The sequence below is a fragment of the Saccostrea echinata genome, unplaced genomic scaffold, assembly GCF_033153115.1.
Source record: "Saccostrea echinata isolate AGI-Se365-2 ecotype Australia unplaced genomic scaffold, CSIRO_AGI_Sech_v1 ptg000009l, whole genome shotgun sequence".
NCBI classification, from domain to species: domain Eukaryota; kingdom Metazoa; phylum Mollusca; class Bivalvia; order Ostreida; family Ostreidae; genus Saccostrea; species Saccostrea echinata.
Window position 1 is genome coordinate 16,996,211 of NW_026889758.1, and position 21,520 is coordinate 17,017,730.

General features: G+C 32.7%; 1 protein-coding gene across 1 annotated transcript in view; it reads left to right on the forward strand.

The window, feature by feature from the left end:
- The first annotated feature begins 2,147 nt into the window (after positions 1-2,147).
- LOC133181896 (tubulin polyglutamylase TTLL5-like) overlaps positions 2,148-21,520 on the forward strand; it is a 63,081-nt gene continuing 43,708 nt past the window's right edge. Inside the window, exons 1-4 of the mRNA XM_061316546.1 lie at positions 2,148-2,273; positions 10,043-10,155; positions 19,759-19,841; positions 20,225-20,395. Of these exons, the coding sequence (XP_061172530.1) occupies positions 2,161-2,273; positions 10,043-10,155; positions 19,759-19,841; positions 20,225-20,395 (480 nt within the window). The 5' untranslated portion in view covers positions 2,148-2,160. The remainder of the gene's footprint in view (positions 2,274-10,042; positions 10,156-19,758; positions 19,842-20,224; positions 20,396-21,520) is intronic.

Genomic DNA, 21,520 nt, shown 5'->3' on the forward strand with positions numbered 1-21,520 from the left:
TATACAGGTAAACTTCGGTATCTCGACATCGGATATGTCGACAACCTGGGATATGTCGACATCCTTCCGCTGTCCCGGCAGTATTTACTATATAAATGATTTGCAAAAACTCTGATATGTCGACCTCGGTAATGTCGACAACCCGGGTTATCTCGACGTATATTCACAGTCCCAAGAGCAAAATTTACCTGGCATATGTCGACATCGTCAATTTTCTGCTCTACTGAACCTAACTGTTTGTCAGATAGGATCGCTCGTCACGCACGGATGACTCCGGGTATCTCGACGTCGTCAAAGTTTCACACCTTTCAGACCCATGTTTTGACTGCACGCTGCTTAATTAATTTTATAAAAGTTAATTGAGCTTGAGTAATATCATTGCTAAATCTACACGATTCTGCGTAAATGTACATATGTTATATCGAAACGTAACATAACTTTTAAATTTGAAAAAGATAACTAATTTACAATGAAGAACAAACACACTGAAAAATTCAAACTAAGGAATTAAAAAAATGTTTTAATGATATTTTGTAGTTAAAATGTATTCAACAGGAAACAATACAATTAACGACACGATTGACCGAATCAGCCGTAATTCGTGCATCTGTAACATCACTACGTTAGTTTAGATACACAAATTTCTTTAAAAAAATAATTTGAATGTACATTCTTCCTGAATGAAATAAGAAAAACATAATCCACATTTAATTTTTTTTACCGTATATCGGATGTCGACTTTATACGGTTCGAAGTTTATAGAGCGCATTTCGTATCCTGTTCTGACGAAAAGGCAAGTTACACGCGAATGCAGCTCAATGCTGTATCTTTGTGCTGAAACTTTGTGAATTTAGAAAGATTTCGATAAAGAATACGTTTTATAAACAAGATTTTTAAGATAACTTCTTAGATTTTTATTAAAATGGAGGGAATTCTGAAATATGTTGAGCTACAGTCTATATTAAAGTCATGTACATATAATAAGCTTGTCTGTTTTGCAATGCAATGAAATCTTGGACGTCAAGTCTCAACTCTGATATCTCGACACCTCGGATATCTCGACATTTTCCGATAGTCCTGTCGATGTCGACATAACGAAGTTTACCTGTACTTGCATAAATGTTCTCTGTAAAGGAAAAACTGAGTTTGTGTTCACATGTATACCTTGACCACCACCAGAGATCTATAGGCATGTTTTTTTTTAGCTCTACTGTTCAGAGACCAGAAGAGCCTATGCATAAGCAAGGTGTGCATCGTCTGTCTGTAAACAATTTTTCAATGCTACTCCTTCTACTGTTTTGGTCCAATTTCAATGACTTGATACACAATTGGATTATACTAAGAGTATATATATATGTATATCAGGTATTGATTTTAACGAATTTGCCACTAATTTTTTTTTTACATTCATTCGATATGCTACTCCTCCTACGTTTTTGTCCAATTTCAATGACTTAGTACACAATTAGACTATACTATAATAAATAATTCTATACACATGTATATCAGTTTTTGATTTCAAAACGAAGAAAAACAGCATACTAAAACCTTAAGGTTGTCTGACCGTTGAAATTGCGGAAGATTCTCACATGTGGATACCAAACGGTATTTAGGGTCTGTACCTAAAGTTGTAAACTTAAAGATATAAAACAGATCTGATCACCAACACTTCATGAGAATGCAGCAGTAAATTTATTTTGTTGACAAATTTCAACCAGGGACAGTCTTCATCAGAACAATCAAGCATGTAAATTTATCTATTGAAGTAAAAAATGCAGATGACAATGCTATAAACAAAATAAAATGTGGACAGTTTTGTACATATGTACATAGTTTTTGATTTCAACAAATGATGTTCCATGGCTACTGAAAATCAAAAATTCTTTGAATTCTTTTAAAAGGCTACTTCTCCTACAACTTTGGCTGAATAAACTTTTTACACATTGCCAAATAGACTACAGTAAGATAAATCTTTCTTTATTATAAGTACACCCCAGTAGAGCTACAGTTTCATTAGAGACTTCTGTTTTTTTTCTCAATAAAATGTGAAAAGATGATGATATCAATTTGTAGTTAACAATGGCACATGGATGATGAGATATTCCTGATGGAATTAGGATTAAGAACATTGCTATAACGCTCTAAAAAAGCTGTGGAAGAATGGCTTCAAAACCAGGTGATTCTGATGCTGGCTCCATGACCCCATCAGAACCGAGCGATGGGGATGATCGCAGTGACCGGGACTCAGATTATGAGAGCGATGAGGAAGATGAGTAAGTTTTTCTATTTTACAAACTTTTCCGATTTTTCTGTAGTACATACATCCTTTAGAATATGCAGTACTTCATTTTGAAAATGGTTATCATGGGTCCAAAGGACCCCTTTTAATGACAACAGTGAGTCCCATGCCAAAATCAATGCGTGAAATCCAAGGGTACCGTTTATTAGATATTGCAGAAGAAATTCTGGTGAAATATAAAAAGGGTATTTTAGGAAAGTGCAAACTTTTTACTGTAACTTTGAGTGCATTTAATATCAATTGGAAGTAAGAATATACGATTTTGTGGCATGATGATAATATATTGTCATCTGTGCACCTTGGTTCTTATTTTTAGATCATAAATACAAGCTCACACATAGTCAGTCATAAAATACACAGAAGCAGACCAGCTAATGAAGTAGAAAAAGTTTTTAAAAAAAGAAAAATAATCAGAAAGAAGAACATGAAGAATGTTCAAATACTTATTAGCTTATTATACTTCTAAGGAAAAAATTAAATGATAAATGTTATGACTAAAATACAAATACAAATGTATACGGTTCAGATATGTTCCATAGTAGACATAATCAAAAACTATGCTTTCTAACTTTGAAATATTTACTGATAATTGCTGTGTGAAGATGAAGTGTGAAATCTGACCTATTGTTGGCGACCTCATACCTGTCAAAATTGCTCATGCCTATGGTTTAGCACGTGGATATGAAGAAATCAACCAAGTTTTGAATCAGATTGTACCGAAATAATATAAAACAATACATGTCTTTTACAAATTTATTGCATCCACTGGGATGCACATTTATTGAAATAATGCATCCAAAGCAACATTGATGTGTAATTTACGCAGGGCGCAGACCAAAATGAATCACTGAATATGTATTATCATAAAATTTCTTCAGTTTTCAATTGTGTAGTATTTATAGAGTTGCAGTATCACTCAGCCCACTTGCCTATGCAAGTAAAATTTAGATTACAGCTTGTCCTTACTGCAAACATTTTGTTTTGAAAAAAATTGTCTTGGTTTTTTTAAAATTTGTACAATGTGTTTTCAATTTCGATAGATCTATGGACTGCATTAAAATGTTTTACTAAAACAAGATAAGAAACTGTTTGACATTATTACAGAGATGATAGATCTACAAGTGTTACCTGTGTCACATGTACAGACAACCCATTTTCATTAAACTTCAACAGACTTTTTAATATAAAATTGGCATGAGCATCTATTGCACAAATGGAATAGATAGCTTTCAAAGTTTTTTGTAAACAGTTAATAAAATGTGGCCTGATCTTCTAGATTTCCTTCCATAGTCAGGAACTTCAAATGAATCTTAACTGCAACCCTACACAGAATTGAAGGTCACTTTGGCATTTCATAATTTATTAGCAGGTCACTTTGGCATTTCATAATTTATAAGCAACTAACAAAAAACCTTTTTAGCTCATTTTGATGAAGTCAGGGAGCTTATGCTATACCGGCTTCAGCGTTCCAGGTAAATTTTTTGAAGTAGTTTTCTTTCTAAGTACTTTTTGTCCTATATCAATTTGAGTTGCATGGATGATGCATCTACTAAGTATATCACACTGTACCAGTCATGTATCAGTTTCTGCATTTTCATCCAATATATTCAAGAAGGATGACCAGGTTAAAGTATTTGAGCATGTTGAAGTTTTTGGAGCAGGTTAAAAGTTTAGGAGGACTATTCCCAAGTAACTATTAGGGCTGGGACGATACAACTTTTTCTATATCGATACGTATCCCGATATTTGAGCCACGATACGATATGTATCACGATATGTTTAATTTGTTATAAATTCTTTTTTTATATTGAAATGAACAAAACATTTCTTCACAAATAAGAATAATTTATCCAAAGAAGTTGCATATCTGTTGTAAAACTTAATTATTTTGCACAAATGGTCTTAATTATTATGTATTTCATATTTATATTTATATTAAGCATATTATTTTTATATATTAAACCCAAATGTTAAGTAAACAAAGAAAAACATAATTCAGAATTTTTTGGACGATATGTCGATATTTCTTCATACGTATCGATATGCGTATCATCCTAACATTGAATCGATATTATCGATATCTCGATATATCGTCCCAGCCCTAGTAACTATATGCCCTGCCTTGACCAAACTTGCATGGATGATGCATCTAGGGATATGTTCTATTAGACTTGCTACAGAAGTTTGATGAATGATCTGACCTACATTTTCCAGATGAATGAATAGGTAAATGTATTTGGAGCAGGTTTCATTCCCAAGTAACTAAATGACTTGTGTATACTAAATTTGCATGAATGATGCATCCAGGGAGGCACAATAGTCGACTTCCTTTAGATTGTGGATCTGACCTACATTGTCCAGTTTATTGAACAGGTTAAAATTTTTGGAGCAGGTTTATTCTCAAGTTACTTTCAAGCCATATGATGACTTAACTTGCATAGAGGGTATATTGATGTACCAGACTTGCTTCGGGTGCTGGATCTGACTACATTTTTCAGATGATTAAGCAGGTTAAAGTTTTCAGAGAAAATATATTCCCAAGTAGCCTTCAAGCCATGATTAAACTTGGCAATGCATGGCTGATGCATCTAGATATTACCAAACATGCTTTGGATGTTAGATCTGACCTGCATTTTCCTTATATGTGACAAGTTGCTTTTGAAACATTTCTGTGTCAATGTAACGAAAGGCCTTCTTTAAACTGCATAGAAAAATTCACACTACCGGACCAGCTTTAGATGCTGAATTTGACCTTGATTGATGATTGAGGTAGTTTACTTAATTGGTATATACCCAAGTTACTGTAAGTTCTACCCAGACCAAACTTGTATGGAATGTTGTATCTAGTGATGCTAGTTACCAATTAAAACATTTATTTGGTTTGAGACTTTGCCTATCTGATATGTATAACATAAGTCGCTTTGTAATCTTTGATTACCTATGTTTGTAAAAATTGTGGAAATGAAAGTAAATAATCTAATTTAATCTAACAATAGAGTAGCAACACTTTAAAACAATGTTTACCTTTAATCATTGTTCAGTTATGATGGTTTCAAAGAAGACAAGTATTTACAGAATATGCAAAGGAAATGTTCATGCAAAATTTGAAGAAATCCAGAATTTATTCATTAGAAAGAAATTAATTGCATAAGCATTGATTTATGATTGCACAATCTGCTACATGAAACTACGTCAAATTAAAACAGAGAATTCCTCAGAGCTAAGCTCTGATTTTGATAATTTAAAAAGGACAAGTAATTTGACAGAGCACTTTCACATGTGTGACTGTTGAAGTGAAAGTCTAGAGCTTAGTATGTGCTGGAAAATTGATTTTAGGAATGTTCTCTAATCTTGACTCAAAATATTCCCATTAATCATGACAAAATCATGAACAGATCCCTTGACAAAAAAACACCATGATAGGCCAGTAAGTTAACAAGGAAACATGACAGAAGATTCATGTACCATCTCCAGAATAAAGATAAAGATGTTTTAATACGCAGGTCCCCCAAGGCATCTAAAAGGTAATACCTATAGTGCAGATATCTATACTGTGTGCGGTCTATGTATAGTGAGTGTAGATACTCTAGACACGTAGTGTTAGAAATCTTTAATCATTGGTAAATTTCTATTGATCTGGGAGACTGCCACTTTCTAGACATAGCTTGGAAACAAAGGAATGAAAACTATTTTTAGATATTTTGTTGTCTTTTGTACACACACACACACATAAATTTTAATGTAAAATATTATTTAACACTTCAAAATTCTGCATCAGCAGATTGATGGTTTATACATTGTGTATATAAATTGTCTGATTTTAATATGGGGACATTTGTTATAGTGTATGTTAATAGCACAGCGTAAATCAATGATGCATGGACAGGTGCAAACAGAGCCTACTTTACATCACACATTTACATTCATTTGATCTTACCTCTTGATTGTTTATTTGTAATTTGATACATGCTAAACAAGATAAATTGCCAAATATTTGCATTTTTATTGTACTGAAAGCTTCACAAATTACCATCTCAATTCTCATTATAAATTGTCAGTTCTGCATTTTTGTGCCACGGACAGGCTGTACAGTATTCTGTTTACAATCTTGTGAATGTTTAGTAGAGATATTTAACATATGATATATACTTTTATCAGCACTGAATATTGCAAGTTGTCTGAGAGCCTCTCCCATCTCTTAGGTAGAATTTTGTCCAAAAATTCACCAGTAAATATTTGTATATGGTTGTATGCTAAAAAGGAAATGGAGAGCATAATCTCCTTAACATATAAAAATGGAGGCAATGCAAGGTTATTTGCTTCTGTAAATATACTTCTTAATATGAGAAATTTATCCTCATTTAAAATATTTCTGAACAATACATTGTCTTATTGACAATGAACAAAATCTATCTCTTAGAATTATTCTTATTTTTTTAATTTTTGTTTCAGAGAAGTCATGTATAGGTATCTTGATTTCATTTTTTCTGAGATCTCCTATAGTTTGCATTTTTTTTTTGTTCATAGTTGATTGTTACTTTAACAGTTGAACTTTGATATCTCAAACACCACAATGACAAATTCCAAGGATATATCTGAGGGTCCTTCCATTAGTTTTGGGTTTCAATTTCATCATCTTGAACCATTAGTTAGCAAGGAGACTATTTCAGTCAAGATGAGATTTAACTGTATTTGTAGCTACAGTAAAACTCGATTAGTACAAACATGGATATAGCAAATTTACGGATATATATAGCGAAGTTTTTTGCAATCCCCAGTGAAATTCTTAACAATTCCTTGTAAAATTTAACGGATATAACGAACTCGGATATAGAGAATTTACGGTCATAGTGAAATGATTTTGTATCCCCTAGACGTTAAAAATTACGCAATTTACATCTCTTATAGCGAATTTTCATAGGTTTAAGAATTCAAGATATTGAACTGACATAATTTTGTAAGTTTTTATTTTTGAAACTCAATTTAACCAAAAAAACTTTAGAACTCCAAGGTAATTTTTATAGTTTATACTTCACTAAATACATTTGGTAGCCAAACTTAAAGGAAAAAAATCTATATTACGAATTCGATATATATTTGTTAAGGAATTTGTTATACGGATATAGCGAATTAAGGATATAGCGAAGTAAATTTGGAGGTCCCTAGAACTTCGCTATAACTGAGTTTTACTGTATATTGAGTTTCAGATAATGAAGTTTTCATGTAATTGTAGTTATACTGAGTTTCAAATACTGAGGATTGACTATTTGTAGTTATATTGAGTTTGAGATACTGAAGTTTTCCTGTATTTGTATTTATATTGAGTTTGAGAAACTGAGGTTTGTCTGTTTGTAGTTACATTGGGATTGAGATACTGAGGTTTTACTGTATTTGTAGTTATATTGAGCTGGAGAAACTGAGGTTTGTCTATTTGTAGTTACATTGGGATTGAGATACTTAGGTTTTACTGTATTTGTAGTAATATTGAGTTTGAGATGACTGAAGTTTTCCTGTGTTTGTAGTTTTACTGAGTTTGAGAAACTGAGGTTTAATTGTATTTGTAGATATATTGAGTTTGAGATATTGAGGTTTTACTGTATTTGTATTTATTTTGAGTTAGAGATACTGAGGTTTTACTGTATTTGTATTTATATTAAGTTTGAGATACTGAAGTTTTACTATATTTGTAGTTACATTTAGTTTGAGATACTAAAGTTTTACTGTATTCCTAGTTATGTTGAGTTTGAGATACTGAGGTTTTACTGTATTTGTAGTTATATTGAGCTGGAGAAACTGAGGTTTGTCTATTTGTAGTTACATTGGGATTGAGATACTTAGGTTTTACTGTATTTGTAGATATATTAAGTTTGAAATACTGAGGTTTTACTGTTTTGTAGTTATATTGAGTTTGAGATACTTGACGTTTTCCTGTATTTGTAATTATACTGAGTTTGGGATACTAAGGTTTTACTCTATTTGTAGTTATGGTAAGTTTGAGATATTGAGGTTTTCCTGTATTTGTAGCTACATTAAGTTTGAGACACCAAGGTTCAACTGTATTTGTAGTTATCCTGAGTTTGGGATTCTGAGGTTTTACTGTATTTATAGTTATGGTAAGTTGGAGATATTGAGGTTTTCCTCTATTTGTAGTTATATTGAGTTTAGGATTCTGAGTTTTTACAGTATTTGTAGTTATATTTGAGACACTGAGTTTCTTTTGTATTTGTAATTTTATTGTGTTTGAGATTGTCAGGATTTCCTGTATTTGTAGGTATGTTTGAGTTTTAGGTATTGAGTTTTTTTGTATTTGCAGTTGTATTGTGTTAAGATAGTCAAGGTTGCCTGGTTTGTAGGTGTGTTGAGATTGAGATTTTCATGTATTTGTAGTTATGTTTGAGATACTGGTTTTTGTGTCACCTGCAGAGCAGAGATCAGAGCGGCACTTAGGGATCACTTTACCTGGCATCTGTCTAGCTGTCTGTCCGTCCGTCCATCTCACCATATATCTCGAGAACTGTAAGAGGAATGGACTTCATATTTTCCACATATGTTGCCAGGCATTATGGCTTTTGTAAATTACCATGATTACTAACCTTGTGACCCTTGACCTTTGAACTATCATGCTAAAAGTGTACAGCATATTTTTGACATTTAAGAGTTAAACATATGCTATTTAGCATGTACACTGTTTGTCATAAGACTATGAAAAATACCAGCATTCCAATAATATAGACATTGACCTTGACCTATATTGCAAAAAATACCTGGAGCAGTTTATTTTAATTTTTGAATTTTGAGAGGCAGAATTCTGATGAATTGTATTTATACAAGTTTTTGAGCTCATGATACTGTACTTTGAACATGTTGAAACTGTATGATATTCAGGTACACCACTAACTGATGTTCAAATATATCGGTATTCCACAATGGATTGTGTAGACTGATAATTGCAGTAAAGACAGACTGAAAGCTCTTAAGATTGTTGGAAACACGTATTAATAAAATGATAAATAGTTATTTCTAATAATTTCAATTTGATAATTCATTTTAGGGTTAGGGAACCATATTTTCTTTGATTGTCAAATTCTGTCGCAGTCTTATACTATCCATTTTTTCTTTCCAGGCAAATGCATGAACTATCATGCTAAAAGTAAATAAAAAGTTGACCACTCTTAGATTTATTTAAATCTTTAGTGAAGCTACAAAGCAGGCAACGCATACGTTCCTTGGAACACTCTAGTTATGTATTTGGCGTTTCAGATACTGAGGTTTTACTGTATTTGTAGTTATGTGTGAGTTTGAGATACTGAAGGTTTACTGTATTTATAGTTATGAGAAGTTTGAGATACTGAGGTTTTCCTGTATTTTTAGTTACGTTTGAATTTGAGATATTGAGGTTTTCCTGTTTTTGTAATTATTTTGAAATTTACCCATCACTTGCTCCACATGGCTTCAATTATCTCATGATGTTCACATGTTTTACACTTTCAACAATAACAGAAATTGTCATATATATTCATTACTGATTAAAAATTATTTATTGTTTTAATTATGAATTAACACTTATTAAATTAAATATTTTGATAAAGTATATATACATGTGCAAAAAGTATGAGCCATCCTCAATAACCAACAAAAGCAAGTACAATACATAAGTGTTTGTTTGTTTGATTGTCTTTTTTTTTTGTTTGTTTGTTTTTTTGTGAAACAATGTTTGCCAAGTCTTATCCTTTTCTTTATAAGGCACAGTGAGAAACTGAACATACAATGGACTGGATATGCCAGGAGAACACCTGTAATTCTGTTCTGTCCAGATGCCATGCTGGCTAAGAAGAGCCCCAAAAAGACTGTTGGAGGTATAGTGGAACTGTCCAAGATTACTGCTCTCTGCTTGAGTGTTGAAACATCAGACTTATCTGTACCATTGATAATTTATATGAAACAGTTACATGTAACCATGCAAGTTCCATGCAACTCTTTTTTTAGCTCACCTAAACAAAGAAGGGGGAGGTTATGTAATACCCTCTGCCTCCCAGTATCTAAGTATTTCTGAGCCCTGTATTGATCCTAGTTGCATGATTGATGCATGATCAGCATCTAGTATGTTTTATTGTTCCATTCAAATTTCAGATGCTGCATTTTTGTTAATATTTTTTATTAAAAGTGCCAGGCTTATGTTTTTGGGACAGGAGTTTTTGGAGCAGGTTATAGTTTTTGGAGCAGGTTTTATTCCTAAGTTCATTTTAAAGTTATTGTAAATCACTTTATTTTCATGTAATTACACTCTATCAACTTCTAAAAATATTTCTTTCTCATGTTTATTTATAGCTCATCTGAGCTGAAGTGTGAAGTGACCTTTTCTGATCAAAATTTGTCTGTCATGGTCTTGGTTGTCGTTGGCATTGTGCCATTATCATTGTCTTTGTTGTAAACTTTTCACATCTTCATCTTCTTCTCAAGAACCACTGAACCAATTTCAACCAAACTTGACACTAATTATCCTTGGGGAAAGAATACTGTAGATTCCTTATTTTACGTGAGTACTTAATATCGCGAAATAGCCCAAGGGCGTCAAATCGCAAGAACAATAATTCACGATTCGGTGATTTATATAGAGATTTTACATACATTAAAGCACCATAAAAATAAAAGCGAGTACTTTATTTCGTGAGTGGTGCATCTCGCGTAATTACGCGATAATTTTTTCCTCGCATATATTTAGGAATCTACAGTAGTAGGACTATTATTAGTCATATTTTAAAATATGCAAGCATCCTTATGTAGTTCAGATTCAAGCTTGTTCAAATCATGACCCCAGGGGTAGGGATCAAAGCTTTATTATCCCCTCGCGCAACTACTGTAGTTGCGGAGGGGATATAGCATTGCTACTATGCGTATGTGTGTGTGTGTTAGTGTGTCCGTTACAGCTTGTGGGCAAGATTTAAAGAGAACTTTTGCACTATCATTTCTCAGCCTTCACATACGTATGTGGCATTGTAAAAGGATGAACCCTATATTCATTTTCAAGTTAATCAGTGAAATAGTTCTTAAAATATCACATTTTTACTACCTTCAAACCCTGCAATTTTATGTACGAGTTGACAATACTCACTTCTGGTAAATTTAACAGGTTAAAATTCGGGTCGTTTCCATAGAGCCGCTTCGGTGAGCTCTACTTTGTATTTGCGTATTGTTATATTATTGTGCGTATCTTGAGAAAGTTTGTATGAATTGAAAGTGTCATCTCTGTCACTGAGTAAATGAAATAATTTGATGAATGTCGCGGTTTCAATACCAAATTACCACACTTACCACACGTGTGTGTTTACAATAGAGGCCTGTGGAATTTAATCTTGAGGCACACGTTATTCTTGAAAGCTATAAATATAAAGTTTCACGTTTCATTTACATCTCAACACTGATATATTGTCATTTTTCACTACAAAACAAAAAATTACTTCCGTGCGTATTTTAAGATTTGATGCATATTGCAATGCTACTGTGAGGTTTACTCAGATAGGTAAAATAATGAAATTTAGAGCATACGTGATATGTTTCTGCTAGGAATAAGGAAACTGCCCAATCACGTATGCTCTTGTTGTTATGACCCCCCCCCCCCCCCCCCCCCCCCCGATGATATTCACCGTGACATTTAATTTCTTTAACTTATTTTAAACTTTATATAGTAATACTGGGTACCCTTGATTACTAGGTCTAGATGATTATGTTTGTTAAGTTGGTCATATATTCAGAATTAATAACAATTTTGAAAATCCCTTGGTCCTTGTTTCAGTCCCAAGGATGGGGCTAAGTACTGGTAGGTCATTTATTGAAAAATCAAAACAAATATTTAGTCACCAAAGTCACTCAGATGACCAATTACTTCTGTTTTCATCCTCATGCGTTGTGCGGCATGCGTTAACACAAGGATTTATCAAGCTATTTTATTTGACTACCCTTTTCACATAAAGGGGAAAAATGAGAATGATTGGTTGACATTGACTAGAGGTGTGAATATACTATGGCATTTAAGAGATATATTCCCCTGGAAATTTTCAAAAAATTTTGGCAAAAATCTGCATTTTGAGGGCTAATCTAAGGGTCATTTCTAGAACTTACAATCGTAAATACAGTACAATTCGTTTATTATCATAGTTTATTTGTCAGGCCAAAACTTTATAATAAGCGACTTTTATAATAACCATAGTCGGCTGAAATTCATGTCCGACGGCTGACGATACGACGTTTGTGTAAATTATTGGATGTATTATACATCTTACGTTACATATAATTTCGATTTTTTAGGTTTATTTGAAATACAAGTTAACTGACATATCATTTCACAATATTTACTCACTGTTTCAACTTTTTATTATAAAGAAATTCACTTAAATAAAGCTTAATACTCTTCAAACTCAATCTTCTGGATCCCTTGGCATCCATCTTGTTTATTTTGATCTACTTTCATTTTCAATTTATGGTCAATTCAAATTACCAATGTTTCGTTTCGTTTCGTTTTTTTTTTTTTGGTCACATATTAAATAAATTAACAGAGCAACAAAGCATACATTCAAATTGTTTGTAAAATCATATAATTATTATATATTTCAAATGCTGCATGTATGTTTAATCAGGAAATTTGCTATGACTGAAAGGGGAATTTGACATTTTTTCCCGAAGGGGAAAAGTTCTGGTAACTGGTAGTTAAAACAACATGGATAAATCCTCTAACATTTGAACATGTTCAGCTTCTTCTCTGGAACCACTGAACCATAGTCAACCAATTTTATGCATGGTTATTATGAGCAAGGATGCCTCTCCCAAAATTGTGAAATTCATGGCCCCTTAGTTAGAGGTTCGTGTGGTGGGGTGGGGCTCCATTGATTATGCAGTGAAAATGCTTTATTTTTTTGAAATTTAAACACATTAATGCTTTGAAAATCTTCTTTTCTGCTCCTGGATATCTAGGAGGCAAACAAAATTGTAAAAAAAAATGGTAAATAAAGCACAAAGTTGTAATGAGAAACGGTAGTTTTACCAGATTTGTGAATTCTGGACCCATGGATCAAGTATTCTTGTTCTGGACAGGGCTTTATTGATGTTATATGGAAATTTGTACTCAGCTGAGAGAACAGGGATCGACATTAACGGTTGTCCGATTGCCAGGGACAAGTAACTTCTTAGTTAGGGCAAGTGAAATTGTCGACATACTTGTCCGATCGGGCAAGTGAATTTTTCTCATACATATGTACATATTTAGTTTACATTAATTTATAAATAAAACAATAGATTGAACACTTGATTCCCCCCCCACACCTGACTGACAATGTTTTCAATCGAAATTTCTTGGTAGCGTTTCTGGATTATTTTCTTTCGTAGTAAATACGCTCTACGTCTAACAAATTTTGTTAACTTCTTATTTATTTATTTATTTATTCACACACAGAATATAAGTACGTTGTAACACGATGTATCCTGATCAAGATAAGAGGTACTAAGTATGTTTCGTAGCAACTATCTTCCTTAAGCGTTGCTTCACAGTTATCTCTGAGAATCACGAATCGCAAAACGATCCTACCGCAAATAATTTTCAAAAATATGAATTTTATTAAAAGGAAACGGAGGGTTATTGCTGTATGGCAGTGTGTGTTAACAGGTTATATTAACAGCAATATACGTTTTTGTACAATTTTTTTCAGGTATCTCAAAATGCCAAATTGACAGTAGTGTATTTCGTCACATTTTTTTTTCTTTCCATAACATTTACAGTAATTAATAATTTTTTTCTTAACTTCTTTCCTAATTTTGGGCAACCAAGTTTTCCATTCGGACAAGCCAAAGTTTGAGATCTCTTGCCCTTTGGGCAAGTGAATCTGAAAGTTAATGTCTATCCCTGGAGAAGTTATTTTCCTTTGCTATTCACCTATGATACTTAATCATGAAAGGTGAACTGAATTAAAGAATTTTTAATGTATAATGCAACAGTACTTTCATAGTTTTCATTGGCCAGCTGGGTTAAAAATAATCGGTAAATAAAAATGTGACAAAATGTACATTAAAGAGAAGCTAATTTGATGTGCTCAAGCAATATTGCTTTGTGTAAGTCTGTATGCTGATAGTGACAAATGGAGTAAATTAGCACTGGTAAGTGCAGGCAAGTACATTGATCTACCTTATGATTTGTTAATGAGTATTTTGTTCACCTTTGATCATCCTATTTCTCTTGCTTTTGGCAGGGGTAGACAAATAGAATTTTGCATTACTTGCCCTCGGACAGGTTATCATCATAAAATTACTTGTCCTACCAAAAAATATGTTTGTCCGACCTGTTTCTTAATTTAAACAAAATCATTAACATTAAATTATATCTCAACTGAGACACTACACGGGAATCAAACCTAGATCTAAAATCACTAAATTCTCCCAGATTTCTTTCGATATTTCCAGGGCATTGGTAAAGTCAAAGTTTCATTCTATTCTCCTCAAAATTCTTCAATAAGATACTCCATATATTTTCTTTGAATAAATTTAATGAAAAAGGTGAAGATGATCTCAAAAAACCTACAAATGAGACAAATCTGTGAACACTACTGCATGCCGATTGAGCTATCTACTTCATGACTATGTGATTGCCAATCAACAACCAATTTTAATAACAGTAGCACGTCTGTATTCACAGAATGAATTTAATATTTTGTCAATAAAAAAAGTCTAAAATCCAATTCAACTTTTTTGACGACATCGGAAGATGTCATGTTTTACGACTTGCGTTTATTTTAACAACACATTCATGGGTAAATTCTAGAGAAGTTCCGACTGAGTATTCAATAGTGGTCAACAGCAGCGAAAACAGATGCTTTGTTGTGATTCATGATATTTTAAAAGCGGTAACACAAAAGACATATTGAGTATATGATTTTTTGTAAATGGGAAAAAGCACTTGTCCGCGGGCAGGCACCACTTATCAAATAACTTGCCCACTAAACAAAATTGGTTGTCCCGGGCGTCGGGCAATGCTATTTGTCTAGCCCTGCTTTTGGGCATCATATTTCCATCTATCAGTTTTTGTTTTATCTTAATGTATACTTCTATTGTGTATTTTATTCAGGTAACTGTTAAGGCCCTTGGGCCTCATGTTCTTAGTGCTGGAAAATCAAGATTAGGTTTTTTAAATGTTGCCACCCTTCCCACCTTCTTGTTTAAGTGTAAGAAAGTGGGGGGAGGGGGGGTTAAGATATTTATAGCTGTGAAATATAAATCAAGTCTATTCAAATCATGACCTCAAAGGGGAGGATGGGGCCACAAGTAATTTTTCATGTTGACAATATTAAATCAATATCAAAAATTTTTCGTCGAAGTGAAGTTGAAGTCCGTAAAAGTAAATGTCTTTGTCACTTGTCTGAATGGTTAAGTAGGAAAAAAATTTAATGTAGAGCCTTGAAGTGGTGATCATAGTTTTACATAGGAATATATGGAGAAAAATCTTAAAATATCTTCTTCTGAAGAATAGCAAAGCCATAATTCTACTAATATTTATATGGAAGCATTCTCAGGTAAAGTAGATTCAAATTTGTTCAAATCATGACCCCTGGGGGTTTGTTGGGGCCACAATGGGTGATCAAAGTTTTACACAGGAATATATAGGTAATTTTTTTTTCTCAAGAACGACAAAGCCCTGATTACTCATATAAGTATGAAAGCATTCACAGATAGTGTAGGTTCAATTGTTTGAAATCATGGCCACTGGGGATAGGTGGAGCCACAATAGGAGATCAAAGTTTTATTAAAAAATCTGCTGATGAAGAAAAGTAAAGTCATATTGACTAAGGTGAGTGTTTTTGCCCATGGGCCTCTTGTAATGTTATAGTTAAAGCTGTAAAATTCAGAAACAGAAGACCCACAATAAATTCTATTCATTGTTTCAAAATCTAAAACAGAAACTTTACAGCACCTTATTTCCGTTACCCCTGATTTTATGAGGCAAGCTGCATATGTATGATAATGACCATAGAGATTCATCAGACTTGAAATGTCTGTAAGTCTAGGCAAGTTCCAGGTGGGCACAAAGTGGTCATACCTGGAAAAAAAAAACATGATACTAAGGTAACTGTTATGGCCCATAGGCCTTTAGTTTTTATTAACATGCAGTGAACTTAAATCCAGATTGGAGAGGGTATGTGCTGCAACTAAGCTAGCTAATAGTTTTGTACTTCTCTAAGGACAAACTGACATTATGAGGACTTCATTTTCATTAATGTGATCAGAAGTCATCAGGTGATAGCTAGGTGCTAATAGCAACACATAATCGTGATGATGGTCATTTCCTCTTTGACTGCTAAGGACTTTTCAGTGGATCAATAAACCTCTAGCTTCCTGACTTGATCTGCTTACACTGATGAGTACACAATGTAGGTCTACATATGTTTGGAGTGGAACATGATTCTAATACACAGTTTATTGTGGGGCTTACTTGGTTAGATGAAGTACAGATATATCTGATACACAAACATTTCTACTGATGTACAATATCAGGACAAACTGACCATTTTTTGTTATGTTAATCTGATAGAGTTGATCCCCTTTCTAGAGCACCTGTATGTATTGTTTCTACAAATATTACATATGACCTAATAATCTTAGGAGAAGGAACCCTGGACTTAAGCTCTTTATGTCTTCTAATTACACAGAGAATAATTACAAAATATTGACTTTCTTCTCTACTTGACCATACTATGTCAGTACTGTATCCTATTTGATTGACTCAGGAACGTGGCAGGGCTCTCTCTCCACTGTTTGTACAGGGGTTGGAGTCGTTACATTTGGGAAATTAGGGACATTTTGGGAAAATGAACGTAAAAAAAAATCACTAAATTTTGGTATTCTAGTGATTATCATTACAAATGACAATTGGGAAAGTAACACTATTCAGTTGAAAAAGGTACACGTACCTATTTTGCATTTAGATCGGGGCCATTCGAATGGCCCCAATTATAGACAATTGAGAGCTCTGCATGGAATATACAAGGTATCTCTTATAAATGGAGAAAAATGGGCAATGATAAATGTAGCATAATTTGAAAATAGCACACTGATTTTTCTGTTTCACATTTAGATCTGGGCCTTTCTTTGGCCCCAATTATAGACAATTGAGAGCCCTACATGGAATATATATCTCTAACTTATAAATGGAGAAAAAATAGGCAATTATAAATGTGGTATAATTTGAAAATAGCACACTTTGATTTTTCTATGGGCATGCAGTCTTTAGTGTGATACTCATATACAGCTTTTCGTAAAAAAAAGAAGCAGTCATGTAACTGTTTATTTGAATGGCCGGGTTAACTTCAGTTCAAAGACCTCCCCAGATATTTATTTGTTACAATATTTACAAGAGCTCAGAGTAAAATGTACCGACTTCTCTCTCATTCTGCTAAAAGCTTTCAGGCTATATCATCTCTATCACTTCTGATTGACACTCGATACTGATATAAATTGCATGTCAGGCCATTTTTTGTGAAGTTGATGGTGGCAGTTTTCCATTCCCAAGAATAAGAGGTTTTTTAAAAACTCATTACTTTGTCAAGTAACTGGTTAATTTCAGCACATTGCCAGTGTATTTACGAGAGGATGTAATCACTCTTCTGAACAGTCCATCATTGATACGAATATTAAGATGTTTATCTCCATTATTAAGCAAGTGTTGTAAATACTGCCAACCTCCCAATAGGGTATATTAAAAGTTTCTGTACTCAATTCTCAAACTAATTATTAGAATGCAGTGTGGTAACATCATCAAACCATACAATACGCTAATGTTTTGTGTGTAAATGGCTATGTAAAGAACATGCATCAGAAAGAGGTACACTGTAAAAAATGTGTTTACAATTCAAACACTTTTCTAAACACTTTCTTGTCACCTCCTTTTTTATATGTTTAATTTCTAAACATGTAAAATTCCTAAACATGTCTTAGAAAGTGTTTAGAATTTAAACACTTGTGTGCTTAGAAATTAAACATATCTAAACACAAACACAAGTGTTTAAATTCTAAACACATAACAGCAGATGTGTTTAAAATCTAAACACATCATAAGTTTAATTTGTACCTGCAGAAAAACAAAACACTCTCGTAAATTTAGGCACAAAAAGTATATTTTTTTAAATGCGCATAATTGTCAAAATTTTCAAAATATGTAACCAATATTAATTATTTTCCATAAAGCCACTGAACGTTGGGATATGTATTTAATTATACAATGCAATGGTCACTGTGCGATGTACATGTACTTAATTTACACAAATAATGTAGGAGATAGAACTGAATAAATTCGATTAGTCTCAACAATTCAATCAGAATGACATATAATTTATAATGTACATATAGATAACAAACTTTTAATCTTCAAAACTATTAAGAAAATAATATTAAGCTGACAATTTAATATCAAAACTTCATTGAATATTTCTAAAAGGCTTTATTAAAGAATTGTTAAACTAAAAATACAAAATGTATATTTATATATATATTTATTATAATCATTATATTTTGAATTGGCTGCAGAGTTTTCCTCATGTCAATCACAAAATATCAAATTTTATGAACTTTCAGCAAGTCCCAAAGCACCACATATTATAATCTATATCCCATCAATAACTGCCAGAAAGTAACCCATTCCGAATGCACGAGGATAATTGTAAACACTGTCAAATTAACACAGTAATCTTCAACAAATGAAGTTTCAAAGTGTTGATTATGGAACAACAGCACTGCACTTGAAGATGACACCAGGTACTCTGATACGTGTATTTTGAGTTCGATCTGGACTATACGTACGATGCCTGTAGGAAAGAAAGCCAAATTTTAGAAAAAGTACACTATCACTGATATTTTACATTACTTAGAAAAACAAAATTGTTCAAATTTTAGTGAAACTACACAGATATAAATATAGATGTTTTTAATGACATTTGATATTATTTCTTCTCCTGCAAGTCTATGAACGAATTCAAGATATCCCAAGTCAACTTTATTAACGTTGCTCATCGTGGTTAATTAATGCAAAGAAGAAGAAAACAAACCTTTAATGTATTGCAGCAACAAGATGCCCTTTCACGTATTTCACTATTTCGTCATGGTTATCCCTTGAATTGGGTTGTCATAACTCTCATTGATACATCACCTTAGCTTGTTGCGTTTTCTTTGTTTACATAGCCGCTCAAATTAACGTTCAAATATATGTGTGTCAATTCCGGGAAGATAACTCTGCACTTTACAGTAAAACGTGTTTAATTTCTCAACGCGTTTAGATATAAAACATGTTAAGACATAAGTGTTTAGTTGTTAAACACAATACTATACACGTTTAGATCTAAACATGTAATAGAAGTGTTTATTTCCTAAACACAATTTTTACAGTGTATATGAAAATAATGTTACACATTATACTGTTTAATTTGCAGAGAGATATCACATGACCTACAAATTTGGAAGCTCTGAATGCAAGATTGTCCGGAATATCTTCAACTTCCATGGATTCCATGAGGTTTGATTTTGCATGGTTGTCGTAAAAAACAACAAAAACAAAAAAAAAAACAAAAAAAAACAAAAAAAATCAAACAAAGTCAGTCACAAGAAGTTAATATAGGAAATTTTCCAGCAAGGTGTTAGATTTTTGTTTCAATGTTATAAACACGTCAAAGTTTAATGATGGAAGATATTTAAGTGATAAAAAGACCATTAACAGGGAAAGAAAAGTCAAACAGTTTAAATCAGTCAGCAGCATCAAGATCAAAAAAGTGATACAAACACTAGCGTAACTTTGGAAGAATGCTTTGATCCATTCCAGTAATGAAAATAAGAAATTACAAGTTGATATGAATCCATTTTTGGAGAGCTATATTTAAGGACATCTATTTGATTTCCTAGGTACATCCCAACAGTTCAGATTATAATATCATTTGGACAGGAGGTCATCTTAAACCGTTCACTTTACGCAGTTTGACAGAGTTCCAGAAAGTCAATCATTTTCCTCGTTCCTACGAAATCACGAGAAAAGACAGGCTCTTTAAAAACATCCAGAGAATGCAACAAATTAAGGTAAGTTTCCTCATCAACTAACATATTATGACATTTGCAATGTCAGTTGGGGAACAGAAATTTACAATCCTTTGAATATTTAAGAATTTCTTAGTTTCTTTGAGTGTGTATACATACTTGCATAAATCAGCTCTGACATTAAGTGAAAACAATGACATATATTTTTTCTGTAATATTTACCAGGGAGATTTGAAACATCTACAGTAAAACAGGGTTATAGCAAAGTGCCAGGGACAAACAATTTTAATTCATTATAAACATAATTTGTTTTATATCCATTTAGTTCATAATATTTTTTGATACTGCAGAGAATAAAAAAAATTGCTGTAAGCATGAATTCTTTTTAAACATGCTCATTTAAAAATGTTTTACTGTATTAAAGAAAATAGGTTTAACGGAATATGAAGACAAATGCACTTTTCTTCTGAGTCTATTAGACATGGTAAAAGTTGGCATCGCATGTACTGAGGTACTTAAGGAGATTGTCATCCTGTAAAGTACGCTGATCAATAACACGTTTTAATTAATTATGAGTGAAAGACATAGTATATTGCTGCTCACCCACAAGTGGAAAGTGCAGAATGGGAAAAAAAACACAGACTATCAAAAGCTGCATTTAAATTGTCAGTAGAACAAATATAGACAATTATCCCACTTCAGACAAATTTGTAGAATATTGATTGGCTAAAAATGGATCACTTGACACCCTGAAATTTTCTAATACACAGACTCTGAGCGTGGGGTATATTAATAAACAGGTGGGGGATCCTGTTTTAAGTGTTTCTGTCGTAAACAAATGGCAGTAAGCAAAAAGTTTGTTGGTTAAAATTTATTGTACATATCTTAAACTGTGATTATTTAATACTGAGAATATATAATGTTCAATAATATTTTGAATTAAGTTTTAAAAATATGTTACTGACCTCAAAACTAATCTTGTTAAGGTCTTCAGTTGTATAAATTCACTACACAGTTTTTGACCTAATGCTGGAGTCATCCAGGGTGTGAAATAGAAACCAGTAGGGACTCAACTTCACCTCACCCTGGATGTCTCCATATTAGGTCACTAACTGTGAAACTAATAAACAACCATCAGAACAAATATAGACAAATTGACCACCAGAA